Raw genomic sequence first — 23,420 nt, forward strand, 5'->3', positions numbered from 1 at the left:
AAACATCCAGGCCAGTCAGTTTGTAGGCAAGAGTATGGGAAGCATCTACATGTACATGTTCCAGAGGCAGAAAGGGCGACAAGAAAATTACTTCAAAATGGCAACAACAGTGGACCACCATACTGACACAGCTGTTGTTGTGAGTGGACTTGTATATGTCGCTACTAATTGGTAAGGGTGGGAGAAACAACCCAAACAGAAAATTGCTAACATGAATCAGCTGAATTATGAAACAAAGTTTTTGAATAGATCTGTTCATCAAGTTTGACAAACTTGACAGGATAGAGGGGCCATTCATCACAGAGAGCTCACTATGTTTAGATAAATAAAAAAAAGAAAGGACATTATATTAAATGATGTGCTTCATCGGACGTGTGCCAGATTTATGACAAGAATTCATTCATTCTTTTCTAATCCCGAGGTGTCTCAAACAGGAGACAACTGTACTCGGACATCACTCAGCATCTTCTTTCTGCACTTTTCTGCCATCCAAAACTATTATACTAACACACACACACACACACACACACACACACACTCAGTCATCAGTTTATCATAGTGATTATGGTGCCTGGTGCCAGGTCCATGGGCTAAATCTCACTAGCATTCTTGTGCCACATTCTTCTTCCTTCACAAATACAAGTGAGACATTGTAAGCAATAACAAGCTTTGCATCCTGTTTTGACAGGATTATTGCAATGTTTTTTTGATGTGCATGCATCTTTGCATAAGTATTAACATTCTTATGGCTCCTCTAACTTAGAGAATAAATCTCATTGATTGACTTTGATACTGTTAACTAACTTAGAGAATAAATCTCATTGATTGACTTTGATACTGTTAAAAACTCAACTCAACTCAACTCAACTTTATTTATAAAGCCCTTTAAAAACAGCCGCAGCTGACACAAAGTGCTGTACATAAAATAGAACATGAAATAAGACATATAAAATAATAAACGATAAAACAATGTTAAAATAATATTAAAGCAAAAACAGAAACAGAGTCTCATGCTGGGTTAAAAGCCAAGGAATAAAAATGGGTCTTAAGACGTTTTTTAAAAAGAAACGTGTCATCAACTTCCATCAGAATATCAATACAGACACTTGTTTTAGAAACAGTACAACATGTTGGCTGGCCAACAAGAACTTTTGTACTGTAGTAGGCAACTTAACGTCGCCACAGTTGCAATATATTTTCCAAAAACAGTTTTTCCAAGTATCATTAAACTGAAAATCCACAGTCTGCAATCAAACGTTAAATACCACCAATCAACCTTTTTCACAGCAGCCATTTTTACTCGAAATAGTAGGGTCAACGCAGGTGTTTCCAATGATACTCATTAAGTTTCTGTTTCTTTTACCTGCAACGTGTCCATCACAGCAGCACCCTGACTCTGTTTCACCTGAATGGAGCTGAACCTTAATCAGTATCATTGGTAACACCTGTGTTTACCCTGCTATTTCAAGTCAAAACGGCTGCTGTGAAAAAGCTTTATTACCCGTATTTAACACATTTGACTGTAGATCGTGGTTTTTCAAGTCTGCTGGCAAATTTGTGAAGTTGCCGACTGCAGTACCATTTGGTGAACAGCTGGGAAAACCAACACAATGCACTGATGATGTGTCACAAAGAAGTCTCTGTACTGATAATGGAGTTTATGTTTTTTCATCTGTTTTCATTTTATTTGTGATTAAATGTTTTCATTTACCACTTTTAAATAACTCTCTTATTTGTATCCACTTCAGCGAGTGACTTCCCAAAATATCTTTTGACATCAACCTGAGAAAGCTCCTGATGGATTCAGTGGTGCATGAGACTGCAGTGACATTAGAGGTAGCAGGTTAGCCAGAAAAGGCTAGTTTTTAAAAGTCATACCCTTTACTTTAAATGTCTTTTGGATGTTTTACATTCTGGTATTCCACTATGATGACAGGAAAACTGGAGGAAAATAACAGAAAGAATTGGAGTTGATTTCTGAAAACAATCAGAGGATGAGCTGAACAAACATACTATACCACCAATGTAGCGGGCTAAGCAAGGTGGGCAATACCATTGAAATGAAAGGATCAATTATCAAATTAATGGATGCCCATAAAATTTATCAGGTTATGTAACATCCATCCATTTCTTTTTGCTTATCCGGGGTCGGGTTACAGTGGCAGCAGGTTTAGTGGGCTGTTTCAGATTCAGTCCTTCTCCCCAGCAATGTATGGGGATGTAGGGGATCCCAAGGCAGTTGGACATGCCCACACCTCCAAAGGAAGGTGCCACTGGGGCATGGATGCAACCTCAGCTGGCTCCTTTTGATCGGAAGGAGCAGAGACTTTACTCTGAGTTCCCTCTGGATGTCCGAGCTCTTTATCCCATCTCTTCCCTCGACGGAGAAAGCTAATTTTAGTCGCTTTTATCTGCAATATCATTCTTTAGGTCACTACCAACGCTTGTGACAATAGGTGAGGGTTACAACATAGATGGACTGGAAAAGAGCTGACAAAGCCCGAAATAATCATCATCATAATCACCATCTGCAGGGAGAGGCATATGAGTTGTGCTTTTTGACAGCCTGGTGAGTGGGAGGCAAAAACAGGGACCTGGGTGTGCTTTTTCCCAGCAGACTGGTCCTAGGGAATCTTACCTCACTGGTGGGGAGGGAACCGGAGCTGGTGCGTGACCTTTATGTAAAGCACTGGTTCCTGAAGGGGGTTTAAGTATCTCAGGGTTATGCAACATTCTTTCTATAAAATTCAGAGGATAACATTAATGTACAATACAACTTGTGAGGAAGGAAACTGAGGTGCCAGCAATAAAAAAATCTGTTAAACTATCTCGAGGCCTTTGTATAACCATGTTTTGATGTAACGTGTCTCAAACCCTTTGAACAGTGCCAAAGAAACCTTTGACGTATCATCATGTACCAATCATGTTTCGCCTTAGGGTAGGTAATTAGTTTTCTTCGTTTATTGCAACTCTCAGCAGAAAGGTCGAGGCACAGTTGTATTATTCTGTCTTAACCTTAGTATGATCTTCTGATGATCTCCTCTGTTCCCATTCATTCCTTTTAAATCTCTCACCGCTGGTTCCTCATTCTCTTAAGTCTCACAAGCTCCGGAGCTCTTTAACATGCGGCCTTTCTCTCGACTTAATCTCCCCAGTTACATATTTCTATAAAATGCCTACGCTTTCTCTTTGTTTCTTTGCCCTGTATTGTAGTCCTGCAGGCTGAGAAGCAGTTCTCAAAGCAGATCCCCTTTGAAAGGAACTCTTCAGTTTATTTGGACTGGCTTTAGCGCAGAAGAGGCTCCATTCCAAACATTGACCGGTGGATTAAACACTTGTTGACTGTAGCTCAGCTGGTGTCTTGATTCAGCTGGTGGGTCCTAACCTTGTGTTGTTGGATAATTTCTCTGCTCCTCTGAAGAAAAGCTCAGATATACTGAATACACACAGGAGAATAACATCGCGTGCTACCAGTTAAACATTTGTTCAGTTTGTATATAGCATAACATGAATAAGAATATTCCGCAGCGTTGTGCAGTGCAATACACTATGTTTAACACAATAAACAGCTATTTATAATGCTTTCATGTGGGAAAGTTTGATCAGAATCACAGCAAATTAGTTCAGTTTTGTTTTATTTAGCAGGGAAATACTCAACACAAACAAGAGCAAGACTAATGGTGTGTCCACAAACACTCTTTGACGCGAAAGGATTACACATAATGTCAAAGCAAAGATGCAAATGTGCATCCGATTGTGCCAAAATGGGCAACACGGATAGTAGAAATGTGTCTGTGCAAGTTGAAAATATAAATTTTTGAGCTAAGAGTTCACATGTACATGTTTATGTGTCAGGAGTATTGTTGACACAGTCAGTAAGTGACATGGATGTCTCGAGGAGTGACCTGGTGGTAGAGCCAGAAGCTTCTGGAGGAATTAACACCAGATTCTGCTGTGATTTGGAGCCTTTTACCAGTGGTAGGTGAGCTCAGAGTTTATGTTTTAACCTTTTGGTATTATAAAGTGGGTTGGAGGTGCTAACCGCATCCAGCTGTCTAAAAGGAACCAGAGCTCTATAATACTTCTACATATGTAGGTATAAGGAGATTGGTAGGAGACAAGGAAATAAGGAAGTTTAATTATCTGGTAAGTTCTTAAAATATGTGTCTGTTACTTGATACCAACACTTGATTATAGGCCTTCTTTACCATGAACCAAGTTAGACGCATATAAAAGAAAGTTGTTTGCTTGTCGTCTTGCGGACAGACTTATGTAGTGATTTTGGTATCTTTTAGATACATTTATTGCCATTAAATGACAGCAAAATGTATATTTTGGGTTCATACTGCTGTAGTAAGCTAGATCGAGGTAAACACAAAGTAAACACAAAATGAAATTTCATCATTTACCACGTCTAATGTGGCACTAATGCAAAGAATAACTAAGGCTGATGGCAATGTTGTTTGTTTTGTCAACAGCACCTCACAAATGGAAACATGTTCTATGTGTATTTTACTATGATTATTATTAATAATAAAGCTGGAACATCTGTAGACAACAGGTCCAGGTTTCTGTAGGATTTCATGAGAAAGCTGTAACCTTGCGATACCGCATCCTTACTTTGAGGCTGCCACTGCGAGCGTGTCAGATTACACAGATTACAGAGTGATACATGGCGGTGCGTTCGTGTTCTCAGGGGTTTTCTCCTCTTCTTTCTCTCTGTTATTGTTTTTTATGGTGCCGCACTTTCACTGGATTATCCAGGCCAGCTGTGTTGATTTGTTGGCAGTGATGGGAACAGAGACAGAAGGTACCGAAGCACCTGTATGTCTCTCATCTATTCCTCTCCCCAGCTCTTGTCACGCACTTTCCGTCTTCTCTTTCTCACTCGCTCCTTCGCAGAGCCAAGATTCCATCAACCGACTGACCATAAAACATTAATGTCCTCCATTTACTGTGTTGCACTATTTTATCACTCCACAAGGTCAAGTTTCTACTTTTTAAGAAAAATACAGACCAGCTGCCTTCCTTCTTACCTTTTACCACGTCCTCTCTCAGCGTGAGAGATCTCCTGGAAGCTCGGAGTTTGTTTTTAGTTTCACGATTTGATACTAAAAAACAGACACCAGAAGAATGTAAATGTCATCCTCCAAGATTCAAGTCAGCCAGACAAACAGTGTTGATAACTGAACTCAACAGCCAAACAAATTCACACCTTTCTTCTCCTTTCACTACTTCTTCGGAAACTCATTCATTCATTCATTCATGAACATTGTGAAGGCAACAACACTGACTTATATGATAATGTTTGTTTTGCTTCAGCTATAAGAAGGAGACCTCATCTTCCATGCCATAGCAGGATCATTGTCGTCAATGATCCTGCCATTTACCCTCATCTCCCCTCTTCTTCCCCTTGCATGAGCATGGACGCCACCTGTTGCTGAATGATTGTAATAATGTCGTGTGTTGGGTTGTTTCCCATTTACAGAACCAGCGCTACAAAAAACTGGATTGCTTTTCAGGGACAGCTTGTGGTTGAATTTTCCAAAAAATGTATCGGATTAGCATCACTGTCAAAATGCTGGCCTGCTCTCATCTGTTGAAAATTTAAAGTCTGTTGTCAGTGTAGTCATTACTGTGGTATGTTACATCTCTAACCACGCCCAACGGTAAAGTCACAATGTCCTGACACCCCTCTGTATCACTGCAGTAAGGTGAGAAGTCACTGGAGGTCAGCAAAAACATGATTTTTAACTAGTATTATTTAAAATGACTACTTTTCTCCAGCGTACGTTTATCCTCAGATGTTATTCATACTGCATAGCCACAATGAACCAGCAGAAATTCCTGTTAATTCTTATGGAAGCTGCTGCATGAAGCCAAAATCATTTGATTTTAATAAAATTACTCAGATCTTCAAGGATGCTTCTGAATTGTGGGGCCCAATTATAGATTTTCCAAATGTAATTATAGCGGTTGTGACACTCGCCGTTTTACAGTGGTTCTTTCACAATGTAAGCTAATGGGAAAAAATTTCATTACAGACTCCATTGCTCTCATTATACAGTGTGGCCACTATATCCAATTGTCATCCAGTTTTCCAATGAATTCCAACTCCTCCTTTTCACGCCACCACCTCTTGGACACCGTTAGATTGACTAACCTACGTAAGGATGGTTGGATAGTGATGCTGGGTGCAGGGTTTACATAAACTCCAGAAGTTGGACAAAAATTACCAGATGGGTTATAGACCCCCAGTATGCATAAGAGTAAACTTTTGCCCATAGAAATGGTTGGAAATGGTTCTAGAGCTTTCAACTACATCTTGTGTTCTTACTCACCTGATGTAGTTTGCTCAACTGTCGTCACATGTACCTAAGTTTGTAACTGTTGTCACATGATAGCAGGTAGATATACAGGTGTGTTGGGGGTGGAGATCATCTCTCCAATAACTTCTCTCTGCTGTTGGATATGACAGTCGATTTGTGAGATGCGTTTGAAAGAAAATTGTTGGTTGGTCCAACAAAACTTATTGCATAATTCACTAAGATTCACAAAAGGACACACCCAAATCAGATAAATACTAGAGCTAGACTGAAATGTAAAAGCATCTTGCACTTCTGGTTATTATTATTTTTGGTTAAATATTTGTAATTACATGACATCCTATGACCTCTCTGGACAGGGATTTGCAAGGTGTGTCTCTGTATCTGTTTCATGTCTGAAGAAGGCCTTGAGGCCAAAATATCTCTTGGGAATACACCAATAAATGTTTATGGAAGCATTATCTAGTGCGCAGACTCTAGCATTACGCTATAATTCACCACGATAACAGTAAAACTGGAATACATGTCAAGTCGTGGCAGATAGGCCCATTATTACCAACTGTGACGGGAAATTATATTTCACAAGATTTGTGAACACTTCCCAACTTTCAGTGCTGCCTGCTACAACAGGTCTCTCCTTGTTTCATGAAACTTACTCATGCTCAAGGTATTCCTCAAAGAACTGCCCATTTGCTTTGTCCTTTATGTGTCTCCTATTAATCTAAATCTTCCCAAGAATCCCATAAAAGCCGATTTTAGTCACCGTGCTCCATAACTTAAGGTACACACTGCTGTTTCTAATGTTTCCCACAACATTTCCTGGTACTGAAATCAGATTTCTTTAGTAGTCTCCCTGAGTAAGAGCCAGTGAACGCTTCATGGTGATTTTTCACTTCCCATTTCTCAGCGAACATATGACAAAACATGACATGAGTTTAAGGTGAACGGAGAAAAATCTACAGCCTCAAGGGTCAAAACACGCTCCAGCCAATCAACCCTTTGTCAAACCACTTTATTAAACTGCTCTAAATCACTTCTGTCTTGCTCTACATCTCAAACTCAAGCCAGATTAATACATTCACACACACAGCTGTCAACCCTGTACACATCTGTAATGGGCTCGGGGGGGTTTCTGTTGTTTTTTTTTTTGGCTTGGTTTGTTTGCATGGCAACTGTTGTCAGGATTTCACAGCTCATAAATGCATAAATCCGTGTGCTGTACGGACTGTTAGAATAGGTAATGGTTTATGTTTTCTTGCTCGAGGTTGGTTTGGTTTGGTTGATCCAACTATTGGATGGGTTGCTATGAAACAAGATGAACTGCAAGAGCTTTGATCTCCTGATATCATCCACTTACATAATTGTGTTTATGTTTGTCTTTGACTAAATGCCTGCAAAATTAATAACATTGCCATCTGCCTCAGTAGGATAGCAAATGTAATGAGTTTACAGTCATCATACTGGCTGATTCTTGATGCTTTTTCCTCATGTGAATCTAGGGTCTGACAACAGAGGGTCCCTTCATTTGTGATATTGGGTTGTAGAAAGAACTGACGTGGTGGAGGCAACAATATCTGTAATCAATTCACCAAAAACCCATTGAATAGTTCACCAGTCAAGGCAACTGGACTCACAAGATCACGTGAGAATCCATCTCGCCAAGCCTTGCCATATGCATTTGTGCCCAAATCACAGTGGCAGTGGCAGATTGGAGATCATCTTTTGAGGAATTACTTGAAGTTACAGCAGCTACAGGCATGGTTTAATGATAGATGTGTGCCAACTATGGGAGCTGCTGAAAATGCTGATAGCATTAATTTACTTTGTTTGACTGAAAAGACGTTTTTACTCTTCTCCATAGTGACTTCAGTCGGAGTTTCTGCATAATATGGTTAATTGATCCAGTTGGTTGAAGTTTGTCATAGATGGTGATAGACAGATGGTTCATTCAATCACCTGCCATGTATTTTTTTAAAGTGCCCGCGCTTTTCCAAACAGTTTCCAACAACAACTTGTCCGTGCAACAAACCATTCGGCACTGTCGGAGACATTTCACTCAAAACCACAAATGATCAGTTATCAAGGGAAGGCTGGAGAAAACGTCAAAGTACCAACAAGGTCATTGACATCGAGTTTTATGGCAATCCATCCAGTAGTACTGATATTCCCTTCCATAGAGCCATGTGACTAGTGTGGCTAAAAACCTTCACAAACTGAATATAAATTGAATATTAGAGCGTATCATCAATATTACAGATGTCATACAGTACATACACATACTCATACATATGTATATTTTGATATTAAACACATTAAATGGTACTTATGAGTTTTAAAGTTATAATAACTTCAATAACTTCAGTTGCAGAAAGCATTAAATAAAGCGAGCATGAAGAGCACAGTATGGGAATATCAAGAACATGCTCTCAGAGGAGCTTGGCTTTTTTACAGGAAGGCCTTGTGGAACTGGTTAGCATTTGAAGTGGACTCATTGTGAACTTTGTGATCGACTGACAGTTGTGAATCATATTCCTCACTGTATCTTTATAGAGCCTTAAAGTGCTGCTCTGTTTGCTTGTAAATTTTTGCAGCATTCAAGTTTCACCGCTACACAATCTCTCGCTATAACTCTTTTTATTGATTTTATTGCAACAGTATCTGAGCCTTTTAACTTAGGCGCTACTTTTAGAGAAGGTGAACAATAACACCCTCATCTAACCTTAGTCTGTATCCAAATAAAGCATAAAGACAGCCATTCTTTTTGGTCCAACAGATCCCATTGCTGCTGCTGTACATTTCCCAACTGGTCACACTGGTAAGTATTGACTACTAACGTACACACTCTGTATATTTACACCAAGAGGCAAGCTGATAAAGCACAGTTACACCTCTTTTTATCATCAAGATCCCTATGAGGTGGTTCAGCCCAGTGACTCAGCTTCCTGGACTAAATCATTCATTATCCACTGTGACAGAAATAACACTCCACAGCACTGCGTGAAGCTTTGCACATTAGGCATTGAGGCATTAACGAACTGCGTCAATGGCCGTCATACTGGAGTCAAAGTAAACAAACACAGCTGATGCACAAACAAGCTTTTCAGTTTCCACACGTCCACTGACACCTCTTCTCCAAAGCAACCCGAAAAGATTTTAGGAGTTTATTCTTTAAGGCAGTGGACATGCATCTTTTCTTTGTGTCATCTGTGATCACACGTGGTGCGATTTTCTACATCTGTCACACAGCAGGTGAGGTCATTGATGAGGAGGAGGAGGACTGCAGGAAGGAGATTAAGTATACTGGAGCCAGATGAAGTCACTGGAGCACACTGCTAAGACTGCTGGGAGGTGAAGTACCCGTGTATCTGCACAATTATATCTTGTTATACTCTGTTTCAACTTAAAAGTACTTTAATACTATGAAAGCCAAACGGCTGACACTTTTTTATCATTGAACATTTTTCACATGACCTGACTGTATGTTGATAGTCATAGTGCTATAGGAGTCACATGCTGGTTGCAAGCGTATATTGAGGGCCTGTGTGAGAAGGTGTGTGCGTGTGTGTATGTGTGTGCCCACAAGTGCCAGGCATCAGTATAAGCTGTCAGCACTTTAAAAAACTTTGAGTGCGTGTCATTGACAAACCTAAGACCTCTGTATATTGTATATATATATCTATATCTCCATGGCAATGCCATGCAGGAATGAGTTAGCAAGGGCAATTGTGTGTGTGTGTGTGTGTGTGTGTGTGTGTGTGTGTGTGTGTGTGTATGTGTGTGTAAGGGAGCGAGTGTGTGTTTCAACAAACAGGCAGAGACAGATGCTTGACAGAACAGAGTCGGACCCTGAGGCCAAAACAAGCCAGCTAAGGACGAAGGCCACGCACACATATGCAAACACACACACACACATGATCACGCATAGATTGACTTCATATCTATGCAAATGCTTGACAGGCTTCTATCAGGTCATCAAATATTCTACATAATATGTGCAAAGACTGAAGTTTGTCAAACAGGATAAATTAGAGGTTTGGCCATCAGAGTGATGTGTCAAGGAGGAAAACTTCCACCCTGCCATGAGGTGAACATTGTTTACTGCAAGGCGACCTGGTTGTGTCCACAGGGACAGAAAATTCAGATGATAATTGGTTTATTTTGTTCATATTTGGAAAGAAAAGCATACATTTTAATAAAAGTGTATATGCAATAAATACATAAAAGGAGCCTCAAGAAGAAAGAAACTTGTTTTACAGTTAAAAACGGTCCGCTGTGGTTGCCAGAATTTTACTTAATTTACTTAATTTTATTTTCTGAATCAACTTATTAGTACTGTTGATTTCACATTTAAGGTTGGCATTTTATTTCATATTTTAAAATGTCTGTAGATTGTACAGTGTAAAACTGCCGGAGCATGACCGTAAATTATGATATTAAATATTAAGGTGTTTTACTGTACAATTAACAGTTGTTTGTTCTGTATAAATTCCCTCAACAAATAAAGGTTTTGAACTATGGCAACACAGGAAAACACAGTCATAGTTCATAGCATACATTATAGTCTTTTACTGTCATAGTTTGGCAGCTTTTCCACTTTAAAATCTACAGACATTGTTTTTTACAGTGTATCAATGGCTTGCTTGTGATATTAATATATGCCAAAAGTGCAGGTGGACCGATGTGAGCATGACCTGATGGCAACAGCGGAAATCAAAAAGAATATATTAGGCATAAATGAGGGGGATTTCAGGTTCAGCACACATTTATACAGTAACACAGTCTGTGCCTGCAGCTCACCTGCTGAACCTACTATAACATGTAACATCAGGAATACATAATACATAAAAATTCAACCCAGGTAAGCTCTGCCATTTAGCTGCAGGCAGAGAGAGAGGAAGCAAACCAGCAGGAGAGAGAAAAGTCAAATCTACAATCAGACATTCCAACGATAAAAAAAACAAGCCAACACACATTCTGCACAGCGAAGGCGAGGCGGCGTGGCTCCATCAACGATTATTAACCAGCCTCGCCATCAAACCCTTCACAAGACGTGGACAAACAATTCTCTCTTGCTCTCACTCGTGTTGTTTCTCATCTCCTGATATTTTCACCTAGAACTCTGTGAATTCAGGGTTTATTTCGACCAAATCAGAGCTGAGGATTGTTGGAACAGTAAAGAGAATTTCAGGTTTGACATACCTGAAACGTCACTACTAAACATTGTCATATAGATGCATAAACACATAGAAAGGGCTGGAAATATAAAAGTCAATTCATGGAAAATAAATCTAAACTTTTATCAAAATGATGGACATTATCAGTAAATTAACAAACTACAGTTACAGTATTTTACTGCTTTATAGAATTACACATTTAAAAAGACAATAATTAAATCTCTTTACAAACAAAGACACTATCTGTAAATTAACAACCAAACACTGTTTGTGTTATGCCATTAATAACAAATAACAGTTAACTCTCATTTTTGTTCCCAGAAAAAACACTATTTTATTTATACGGTATTTTGCTTTCTTAAAACACATACCAGTTTATGTACAATGACAATAATCATCTGCACAGAACTATTAACTTTGCTTTTCTGAATTTGTTAGTTTGTAATAATTCTTTCTCTGCAAAATCTTGACTTAAAAATTATTGGAATTATGATATTTTACTTCACAGTTTTTGCTGCAGCTGCTGCTAAACTCATTTGATGATCTTTTATTTAACAGTGTAAAACTCAGCTCAAAGAAAAAATAAAAATAAAAGATGATTAGGATTTTACTGACTGAAGATGAACCCAAAAATGTAATAAAAAATTAAATAACAAAACGTTTAAAAAGCTTCTCACTCTCTCATCGTCCTACACTGCTCCTGTTATTGGTCCATGTGAATGCATGTATGCCCATGTGTGTGTGTGTGTGTGTGTGTGTGCATAGGATTTGCAGTTGGCAGTTGTGTACCAGTAAATCATATTAAAATTCTCTCAGGGGTTTAACTGTCAAACAGAGTTTTATACACACACATTTATGCACACACACACACACAAACTGCAGGCGGACATGACCCTGTCTGTGTAAGGTTGTGCTGCTGGACCTCTCAGGCACATCTGCTCTTGCCATCTCACACACATGCATGCAAACGCACGCAGATTTTTATTCTTTACGGTGGAAAGAAAGAGGGAGGGAAGAGCGGAGGAATACTGGAAGCAAAGAAACAAAGAAAATGAAGAAGACGTTTCAGCTGAAGCATCTCTGAAAAACGTTTAATCGTCTTGGTGAAAGAAAAGAAACTACACGTGCGTCTAAAACGTCTGTTTTGGGTTCTAACTCCTGCCTCTTCCTTTTCCGCCACGTGTGAAAAAATCTGGTTTTATAATCTGGAAAATCTCCATCACAACAGGTGTTCAACATAAGCAAAGTTCCACACAAGTAACTCTGTGGTTGCTGTGGTGAGTTCATCTTCAGGTTATTTATGACTTGACCCGCAGAGACATGCTATTCGGCCTCATATCATCAGACGCTGTCAAAATCAACCGATTAACACATGAATCCTCTGATAATAGCTCACAGGTAAACATGATCCAACAGGTCATATATTTGTACTGTGTTTTTGCTGCTGTCAAAAACAATTCAACATTTAATATTTATCTTTTCAATGCTCGTCTTTGACAGCCATTTCAGAATTAAGCGTGAATCATTAAGCGTTGTATATTCAGTGAACGGATTCTGCATCAGTCAGTCTCGAACAATGACAGTATAAAGAATGGACAGAGCATGAGTAACATCACCCGTAGGTTTCCGATGTTTTGAAGCCGAAAATAGGCGTTCCTGTTGTGACATAGCTGTCCAGACCTGACCCCTGCCTCCTTAATTCTCCTTCTTCACCTAAACACTCCCACTCCTTGGATCTCTTTTGAGACTCTCGCCTGGTTCCAACCATGGCACACACAGATTGCGGTCGCATCCATGCCCGCTGGAATTTAGGAGTTGCTCGCTCACTCCAATACCCAAACCACAGCTCAACCTCCCCAGACTATCTCTCATCTAACTCTGTTACTCCTGCTTCCAGTTTCCTGTATTTGTGTGCTGCATGTGAGTTCACACCCCATAGTCCTGGCATCACCCAAAGTATGACCATAACAATCAAAAAATATCAACATAATCATTCGGCATAAACATCCTACAGGTAAGCTCATATACTCTTAATGTGCAAGCTACTGTGGGGATGAATGAGTGTGATCTGAAGTGGGTGTGGGAGGTAGAGGACTGAAGCTCCTGATGATGGGTGGGTGCAGTCAGACAGGATGGAACTTCGACTCTTTTCTACCTGACTGTTATACAGAGCAGACTGTAATTTGGCTGCTCTTAGTCACTATTTTAGCTGGTGCATTCTAGGATTTGACATTTAGACCTTCATACCCATAAATGAGGGAAAATTATGAACCCGAGTCTTTTGTCTTTGATGCATAGAGTTAATAGTTAAAGAAATACGTTTTTGCAGCAGTTTACAAATAATCAACCACTCAGGGTCATGATCTGTCTCCTCATCATGAAAGAATCACCTGCAAACTTTAGGATACTGGTTCTCAAACTGGTCATCTCTATACAGAATATAAAGAAGTGGGAATTCACTCATACACTTTCTAAATACTTTGGTGTTGACTCAAGTCTGGCTGGGTGGATCCTTGAATTCCTCTCCAACAGAAACCAGCGAGTGAGAGTTTATCCAACAACACGTGGAGTTCATTGGTGTTGAAAGCTGTTGAAAAGTCAACAAATAACAGCTTGATGTGAGTTTAATTTCCAAGAGCTTCCTGTTTTGTCAGTTTCTCAAAGTATTTCATGAACAACATGCTCTTTTTAGGACCTTTATGTGGTTGTTCTTGGCAACAGGAATCACAATCGACTGCTTCCATAATGGGTGAATGACAATAAAGTGACAAAGATATTATGAAAAAGGGGGCCCCCATGTTTCTATAGCAGCCTAGAAACACACTAACTAAACACTGGCTCTAGATAAGGCCTTGTGGTGTTTTGTGGCCACTATTGTTTCTTCTTCTGCTATAAAAGAGAGTGTGAGGCAAGACCGTTATAATCAGTAGCAACAATCCTAGATGCCACTAAATTCTACAGACGGGTCCTTTGAGTTCAGGATGGTTGACCTGGCCAGTGTGGAGGATTCAGTGGCATTGCTGATTGCAAATGTTGGTTTCTTTTTGTTTAACAGAACCTTCAGTGACTTCATGACCAAAGGTTTACTATTAGGGTAAGTCTTTGTCCTCACATTAAGACAAGCAGGAAATAACAACATCAGTTAGTTCATCGATGTCATTACTGTTCAACTTTCAAGGTGTTTTGAAAAACCAGACAAAGAACGTGTAGTTTCTCTTTTCTGGCCGGGTGTACCAGTATCAGTTCATAACTTCAATAAATAAAACAATTAAGAAGCTGTCATTTGAAACCTTGAGGGTTGGTCCCAATTATATGGTTGATCTGTTACAGCATGTGATTCATGTGCTAAAGCTATTATAGTAGGTTGTCGTGTAATATGTTCAAATAACCACAAAAGTGACTGATTTAAATTCACATAATTAGGATTTTTGTTTCACTTCATGTATCACATGTAAAATTGTTGTGTGATTATATACAGTATCTGCATATACTATGTGTTACAAGAAGAACTTTAATTATTTGTGAATGCAGGAATGCAGCAATTGTAATTATCACTAACTATCAGGACTAAATCACCATCAAATCATTTGGCAAATCATTTGGCAATACCACTCCTGCACAAAATAAAGTGCCTGTAAATACATGTTACACAGGTTCATATGTCAACATCCTTAACTTTCATTATTTATGTAGACTATTGGAGCCTGTAATGGCAACATAAATTTTCTGTTCTACATAAATAATAATGGGAGGGTCCTGTGGGGGTCACATAGGGAATACGGTGTACCGGGGCCGTTGCTACGAACCATCTGGTCCTTATACATCCAAAGTGAGAGCTGGCACAAAGTCGTTGCTGCCTTGTCCCCAATTTTGTTCGTGACATTCATGAATGGGATCTCAAGATGTAGACGGAGTTAGGACAGTGTGGGGAACCTTAAAATTGCATCTCTGCTTTTTTGCAGATGAGGTGGTTCTGTTGGCTTCATCAGACTGTGACCTTCAACACGCACTGGGTTTTTGCGATTTGCAGCCGAGTGTGAAGCAGCTGAGATGAGATTCAGCACCTCCTCCAAACGCTGTGATGCTCCTTGAGTTACTGCGACCATGTGATCTTGTGGTCTTGTTCACAAGTGATGGTTTGGTGCAACGTTGGCAGTGTTGCGGACGTTGTAAAGCTCTTCATTTTCCAGTCCACCTATGTTCCAACCCTAAGATATCGTCATGAGCTTTGAGTAGTGACTAAAAGAATATATAATCATAATTATGAGTGGTCATGCAATTATTATACATTTTATTTCCTCTGTTTTCTCGAGATAACGGGATAATTTTCTCACGATCTTGGCATAATGAGACTTTGTTTGCCCAGTGTTAACCTTTCCTGCTCGGCTGCCAGACTGTGGTGGTCTGTAGAGAAGTGAGGCTGATCTTTCTCTCTTCAGAACTTCTGCTGTTGTAGGCACTGTGACTGCATTTCATTCAGAAATGATATTGCTAAGGTACATATTTATACAAATTAGACTTAATAGTTAGTACGATGAGACAAATATGAGGTTAGGCGCACATCAGTCCCAAACGGGCTAGTAGAGGTCAACTAAACAGGAGGCATTTATTTCAGTGAGCCAGTAGGTGGAGCCCAGGAGGAATTGTATGCACACATACTTATATTTATATACTTATTTCTTATATATAAATTATTTAAGGATAAATTCTCACCCCAAAAAATTAAATTTGTATAATTAATTTAAGGTTTTTTTTTGGTAGGACATGATTCGTCCCAATTCTCAAATGCCAACACAGAGTCCAGGTTACAGAATAATGCAGTCACTATTTTTAGTTTTAGTAATGTTCACCGTGGTTTATAAACTAATTCATTATTTAGACATTAAAATATAATCCCAGTGTTGCATTGATTTGTATTTTAATTTCAAATAATGCAATTTCATTTAGTTGTCCCCGTGAATATAAGAAAAGAACATCAACAAAATTTGGATTCTCTTTTTTTATTCAACCTTAATTCATTTCTCATCGACTTACAGCAGTTTTTACACCTGCACTGCTGTTATGTAGTAACGTGCGGGCCAACACAAGGTTGTTCGTTCAAATGCTACATAACATTAGCACAAGCACTGGTAATGGTAACAGCAATAACTGGTAACATCTAAGAAAACAGACAAGACATAAGTCTAAATACAATTAGTGCACACGCTTTATCAAACATAGACTAAGTTACTGTGAGGAAAGATGAGTTAAAATCAATACTGCCTAAAACACAGGAACCAGCATGACCTGCAAGAATTAACGGAATGAAACATAAAATCTTAAAAATTACTGGAGAATTCCTCAGCGATGCTAGCTTTATTAGAGCTGGTATGTTCTTAGTAAACTGACAGGAGGTGTGAGGTATGAAGGCAGAGCACTACTCTGGGTTTAATGGGAAAGTAACATCAGTAGGACTTCATCTCTGTCTGAGTATGGTCATCGTGTAGCCTGGGTCACAGGTGTGTTTGAGTAGTGTTGAAATGGGGATCTGTCGTATCATAGTGTGTGTGTATGTGAATGTGAGGTGTTTGTGGTTTAGTTGACGACAGCAGATGAGCACATCTTGTTGATGCCGCATGCATTGGACCCTCTGTATAGGTAGTAGTAACCCTGTAAGAGAGACAGAGACAATCAGCACACATACTCACACAACTTTACACGAAATAATAGTAGTTAGTTTTGTATAGAACAACACCAGACTGTATCACCGAGTTGAAACATCTCTTTGACAGTAAACTCAGAGTCTCAGGTGTCTCCCTTTGGGTGATAAATACTGTTGCTACTTAGATTTCTTGTCTTCTACGATGTGCGCTAAGAATCGTGTGATCCCTTCACCTTAAAGAACTAACCTTAAATGATCTACTCAAACACCTGCTGCCCATCTGTAATTAGTAACACAAAAACATGTCTCCCCCTAGTGGTTCAAGTGGCTCCTACACTGTACTTATCACCATGTCAAGTTAAAACATTCTGGTGATATCTTTAATTTTAAAAATCAGGATGAGGTTCTATTTGCTATATTTTCAAGAAGAAGTTCACCAGCAAAGCCTTTTAGTAGGAAGGCTGCCTTACCTGCTCTCCATAATCCTCTCCCCAGCTGTTTTTGATGGCCCAGAATGGGATACCTTTACCTGAAAGCATTAAAAAAAAAATTCATACAGTGCTGCATTTTATCCACAAATGATCATCTGAGATATCTGTTATGCTTATTAGACAGTGAGAGGAGAGATAGGCAGGATAGGACAGGATCGGCATGCAGCAAAGGACCCAGCAGGTCGCTGCGGTAAGGACTTTAGCCTTGACACCTGGGGTGCCCCAAAACGATTGACTTTTAAGTTGATGAGCTTGTTAATTGTGGGCTTGGTGGCAAACAGGACAAATAAATCTGAATGTGGGATTAAAAACACTTCACTTACGCTCTCCGTATCCCACCATCAGCACGGCGTGGTCGATCATCCAGGGGTTGCAGAATATTTTCAAAGGGTGAGACACGCCCTTCCTGTAGAACTACAGAAATTCAAAAGACAATAAAATTAATTTTAGTCGTGCATTTTGACATGATTGTTGTCTCTTCATGTGTACTTTCCATGGAGGTGGCGGTGGATGAATGTAGTTTACCTGCATGGCAAATGCATTCAGAGCAACAGAGATTGGTCCATTCTCAGCCAGCCAAGCTGCGATTTCTGGAGGAGACAAACAAAAACAAAATTAGTCCATTTAATGTCCTTTTGTTCCAGACTGCCACGCGGATAACCTGAAAAATGAACACTCATCAATCTCCACTACATATCTGTCTTTAAATATGCTTTGTCTCAGCCCACTCACCCTTCTCATCTTTGGACAGCTCCAGAGAGCTGTTGATGTACGCGGCCACCTTCCCAGTGGTGAAGTCACACTTCTGCTTGCGCCCGCTGTAGGAGTAGTCGGTCTCGGACTCCAGACCGCCTTAAAAAAAACACATGAAGGATGAAGATTAAAATGGATCACATGTCAATTAATAGAAAGTTTCAAATGGTTGCACACATCGCTGTCTTACCCAGCTTCTCAATAGCTTCATAAGCATTTGACGGCAGCCCTCCTCTGCACGCCTGATCCAGCCCATCACAGTCAACCAGCTCTGCGAGGGAGAAATCAATGAACCAATCAAACCATGGCTTTTAATCTGCAAAATGTAAACACTCTTTATCTGCAAGAGAAAGTTTGTTTGGGTCTGTGCATGTGTGTGTGTGTTACCTTGTTCAGAGAGGGACAACAACGTCCCATTTTTCAGGAACCACTGTCCTTCAATGTTGCCTGTGACGGAAAAAGCCCAGCAGGATCCACACATACCCTGTAAGACACAAACACACACACACTGCAATCAGCATGAAGCAGGCGACAGGAGATATAATTTATTCGTTAGTAACTCTAATTGTTGGTACCTGGTTCTTAACGGGACTGACAGCACCGTGATCTCGCCAATCCCAGCTGGCAGGGGCGGGGTTTTGGGCAGGAGAGGCTTGTTTCATTGGTCGGTGAAGAGTCCATTGACTCAGTAGCTGGTTCAGGTATGTGGAGCGAAACTCTTCCTCTGGAGAAAAGAGTCAGACTTTTGTTACTAAAGGCACCTTTGTTGGAAACTGTGTGGAAACACAAGCAAATACACACACACACACACACACACACACGTACCAGTTATGTCGCTGAACTTGGTGACTCCATACTCGGCTGACCCTTGATCCAAATTCTGGAGCTTCTCAGCGGTCTTCAGGTTCTCGTGGAAGATGCGCAGACGGTGGTCTGCCTCTGCAGGATCGAAGGTCAAACAAAAATATATTAAAAACATTATTTGGAACTTGACAAGGAAAGAAACTTTTAATCTCAGCAACACTCCAGCCTCTCATTTCACCAGAATCAGTCCTTATGTAATCTTTTATTGATTATCTATTACTGACTTACTTACAACTGCATGTACGTGGTTATTTGTTATGGTTTTGTTACATTTAATGTCTCATGTGGGATTCTTGGCTTATTTGCTGCTTGCTATACATGAAGTGCGTCTAATGTTGCCGTGTGTACATAAAGGGTTGTGAAGGAATGTGTTTGGTATGTTCTGTCCTCCGTCACTCACCTTCCTGGCTGCTGTAGGCCTTGTTGTATTTCACCATGAATTCTTTGAACTGGCCCAACAGCTCGACAGACTCCTGCCAGCAGACAAACACAGACTTTACCTTCAATCTCAAGTTCAAACTGATAAAAAGTGGATTACACAACAGCTGACCATCAGTCCTGTTATCGATCTAAAACATGACATAATCCTTACCTCCTGAGGCTGGCTGGTGGACGCCTCCATCACCTTGTTGGTCTCTTCTTGCTGAGATTCAGCTGATGGGAGACATCCAGGACGACATGTTAAGTGTGTTAACCCTATTTAACTATGTGGTCTTTGAATTACTCACTTATTTATTTATTTATTAAATAAATAATAAATAGGTTTTTCTCATTACAGAAGCATTTATTTGTTGACTTTTACCTCATTTATCTCTCTGGTATGAAGCAAGATTTATCGAACAAATAAGTAAACATTAGTCTATTAGTGTCACATAAACAGCAGGTAAACAGTGACCTACTTCTCTTGGGGTGTGAATAAATGCAAGAGGAACCAGAGAATTCATTTTGAACCGTAGCTGTGTTCTTCCACGATAATCTGACCGTCTATAATCTGAATTTGTTTTTGGGCTGCTGACTGACCTTTAGGCTGACACTTCTGCTTGAGCAGAGTCGAGGTGCCCTGCCAGGGTATGTCCCACACTTCGAACACACACACCTCCGTCTGACATGAACAAAAACACACACACGCAGATATTCTGTATTATAAACAGTGACACAACCTGTTTTATGCAGAGCGCAATAATGTCAGAAGAGCAGGTTATTCTTGTATGTTTGCTCTTTGATAACATTTGTTTCTCAGTGTATATGCTAAGAATAGAGGAACAAAGAAACGTGTCAGCACTGTGGACTTGAGTCATGAGCGTGCTCCGGGTTTCTTCAAGTCAAACTCAAGTCACAAGACCAGACTGGTGACCAACAGAACTACACTGCTGCAATAATAAGTCAGGGTTACACAATTCATTGCACACAAGCCAAGCCCAGGAAGTCTGCTCTTTTAAAAACGGCCTACTTTCTCTCACTGAGGTTAATCTCACTCACTAATTCACTCTCCCTCTCACAAACACAAACACACACACACACACACACACATCCTACCTTGAGTTTCTGTAACTCGGGATAGAAGTCACATGTCCTGAGCATGGCGGATTTCTTACACTGAGTGTTACTCAGCTCCACTGTTATTGTGTAGCGGATACCCTTCACCAGCTGGGAAACAGACAAACACACACATTTATTTGTCACTTTTAAGAAAGGGAGGCATTTATTCAGACATGACTCTAACTGTGTTAAAGCCTAGTACACAAGTCATACAATACGTGTGTATTTGAATGACATTTAGCCACACTAAGCTCTTTGTGAGTGTATTTATGGCGTCGTATCTGGATGCTTCTTTTGCTGCATGGTCACTCTGGTGGCACTGGACCAGACGGCACAGATGACAGTGCACTGCAACTCTAGTGAGGCCATTTGGTGAAAGGTGTCAAGCCAGGTTAAACTCAACGATACGACTTGGTGCCAGTTGTTTAAAATGAACATACTGAGAGTGACAGGCTGTCTGTGAAAAAAAAAGCTGTGAAAACTGAAAATAAAATGCACAAGGAACATACCACAGACATCAGTTTTTAAGATAAGATACGACAAAACAAGGGAACAAAAGGGGACAAGATGAGATTAAACAAAATACAACAAGATAAAATAAAAACAGGATGAGACCAGACAAGATAAGACAAAATAAAATAGAAATAGAAAAATAAGACTAGACAAGACATAAACTAAAAGAAAAAAAGTTTGGCTGTTGCAGCAGCACAATGACAAAATTAAGAATAAATAAACAGTATGGAAAGTAAAATAAATAAATAATGATGTGAAGCATTTGTAAGGTTTATAAAGCTATGCTTTTATTTTGAAGGTAACATGGCGCAGCTTTAAATGGCCTCCAGCAGCGCTGCTGTTGTTGTTTACCATGAGCTGAACATATAAGAGCGATGCAGTAACTCATACAGTCCATCATAAATAAATAACTAATAAATGCAAATAAACACCGGGCCGTCTGTGCTCGTGTTACCTGTTTTGTGGCGGAGATGAGCCGGCTGACTTTGCGGAGGTGCATGGCGTTGGAGCCCCGGTTGTAGCGCTCCTCGGCGAACTCCAGAGCCTTCTTCAGGCCCGGGTCGGACTCGTGAAGCCGGACAGGTGAGCCCGGAGGCCCGAACAAAGGCCGGTCCAGGTCGAGCCCGAACACCGAGCCCAGCATGGCGACCAGGGCCAGCCACAGGATTAGGGGACAACAGCGGAAAGATCCGACCATCATCATGTTAATCCCGGTGTGATGTCAGGAGGAAAAGGAGGACCAGTGTCCAGGGTCTGCTCGGTTAAATAGAGAAATGTTTGTTTGGACCCGGACACAGATCGATGTCTCAGCTCGTGCAGCTGTGTTGTTGTTGCCAAACAAAACTCAGCTGAGGCGGAGCAGACATGCGCAGTACGATGCCAAACAAAACTCAGCTGAGGCGGAGCAGACATGCGCAGTACGAGCAGAGGGTGTTCAAGAAACACACTGTTAACTACACTATCACTTATAATAAATATATATTATAATAAAATAAATTATCTTTAACCTCATGTCATTGTAAGACTGACTTATTATGAGCAATGCAAAGTCTGTTAACATTTAAGTTTAAAACATATCGCTCTGTCTTGTCAAAATCATTCAGAAAGTAATATTTATGTCACATTACAGATATATAACACCAGCAGTTATGTCCTTAGAGGTTCAAATGCTTCATTATGTCAACCAAAAATCTTCCAGCCATACAGTATCTGACAATCCCAGCAGGCCATAAATAATATGTAAAAACGAAGCTTCGGGCCGCATGAAGTCTGGACCGCGGGCCATGATTGGCCCCCGGGCCATACTTTGGACGTGCCTGCTCTAGGTGGATGTGATTACTGTGCCACATAAGAGGAAAGTAGATTGTACCATAATATACCATAATAAAACCTTTGTCATATACTATACTACATTTCACTTTAAACTATATCTGACTTATACATTATTTCTATCTCTATTATTTATTAATTTTACTTCTAAATTTAGTCATTGTGTTGCTACAGCAGCCAAACTTTTCTCCTGAAAAAACAATAAAGGTTTATGTCTATCCTTATTTATATTATCTTGTCTTGTCGTATCTATCTTATTAAAATGTAGCGAGATTTAAATACAAAATTGTGTGTATGGGAAAATATATATAATAACAGCTGCATTTGCCACAGTACAAGAGCAGATAGAGTAAAGTTTGGTAACAAGTTAAGTAGTGTGTCCTTTCCAGTCACACAGCATGTCCAGAAGAAATTACTGGATTATTATGGGTGATAGTAACTCTTTATATCTGCAATATCAAACATACAATTCACTGTATATCCCAATTCATCCATTCATTATTTATCTAATTAAGGACCATGTACAGTATTAAACAATTTCATTTGATACTGCACCAGAGTTAGTTTACAGCTACTTTTCATCTGCCTCCCTTCGGCAGACACAACAATTAAACACTATTACAGCACAACAACAGTACAAAGCAAAAAAAAAAAAAAAAAAACACACACAGGACACTACCTCAAGTGGTGTTATACTGTTGTTGTTGTTTCTTTATTGTATATACTTGTTTTCTTAAATTTAATTTGCCTTTACTTTTTATATTTATATTATTATATGTTCCTTTTTTTA

The 23,420-nt window shown here is 39.8% G+C and overlaps 1 protein-coding gene across 1 annotated transcript; it reads right to left on the reverse strand.

Annotated features, from left to right (window-relative positions):
• Nucleotides 1-16,484: 16,484 nt before the first annotated feature.
• On the reverse strand, nt 16,485-22,141 carry ctsf (cathepsin F). Its single transcript, XM_019273968.2, has 14 exons — nt 21,756-22,141; nt 20,786-20,896; nt 20,270-20,351; nt 19,842-19,903; nt 19,650-19,722; nt 19,211-19,324; nt 18,961-19,109; nt 18,773-18,869; nt 18,576-18,656; nt 18,365-18,484; nt 18,158-18,222; nt 17,956-18,046; nt 17,612-17,670; nt 16,485-17,149 (listed from the first exon to the last, which is right to left on the reverse strand). Exons 1-14 carry the CDS (start codon nt 22,002-22,004, stop codon nt 17,075-17,077), a joined length of 1,428 nt encoding a protein of 475 aa, XP_019129513.2. The 5' UTR covers nt 22,005-22,141; the 3' UTR covers nt 16,485-17,074.
• Between the last annotated feature and the right edge of the window lie 1,279 nt (nt 22,142-23,420).

Source organism: Larimichthys crocea, chromosome I (assembly GCF_000972845.2).
Source record: "Larimichthys crocea isolate SSNF chromosome I, L_crocea_2.0, whole genome shotgun sequence".
Taxonomy (NCBI): Eukaryota; Metazoa; Chordata; class Actinopteri; family Sciaenidae; genus Larimichthys; species Larimichthys crocea.

Bases quoted from the DNA above. Each gene is read 5' to 3' on its own strand.
- ctsf (XM_019273968.2), bottom strand. From the start codon at position 22,004: ATGATGATGGTCGGATCTTTCCGCTGTTGTCCCCTAATCCTGTGGCTG. The intron at 19,904-20,269 runs GTCAGTCAGCAG...GTCTCCCATCAG, and splicing joins GCAGAAGTGTCAGCCTAAAG to CTGAATCTCAGCAAGAAGAG. The intron at 17,671-17,955 runs GTAAGTGAAGTG...TAATGCTTTCAG, and splicing joins GATGGTGGGATACGGAGAGC to GTAAAGGTATCCCATTCTGG.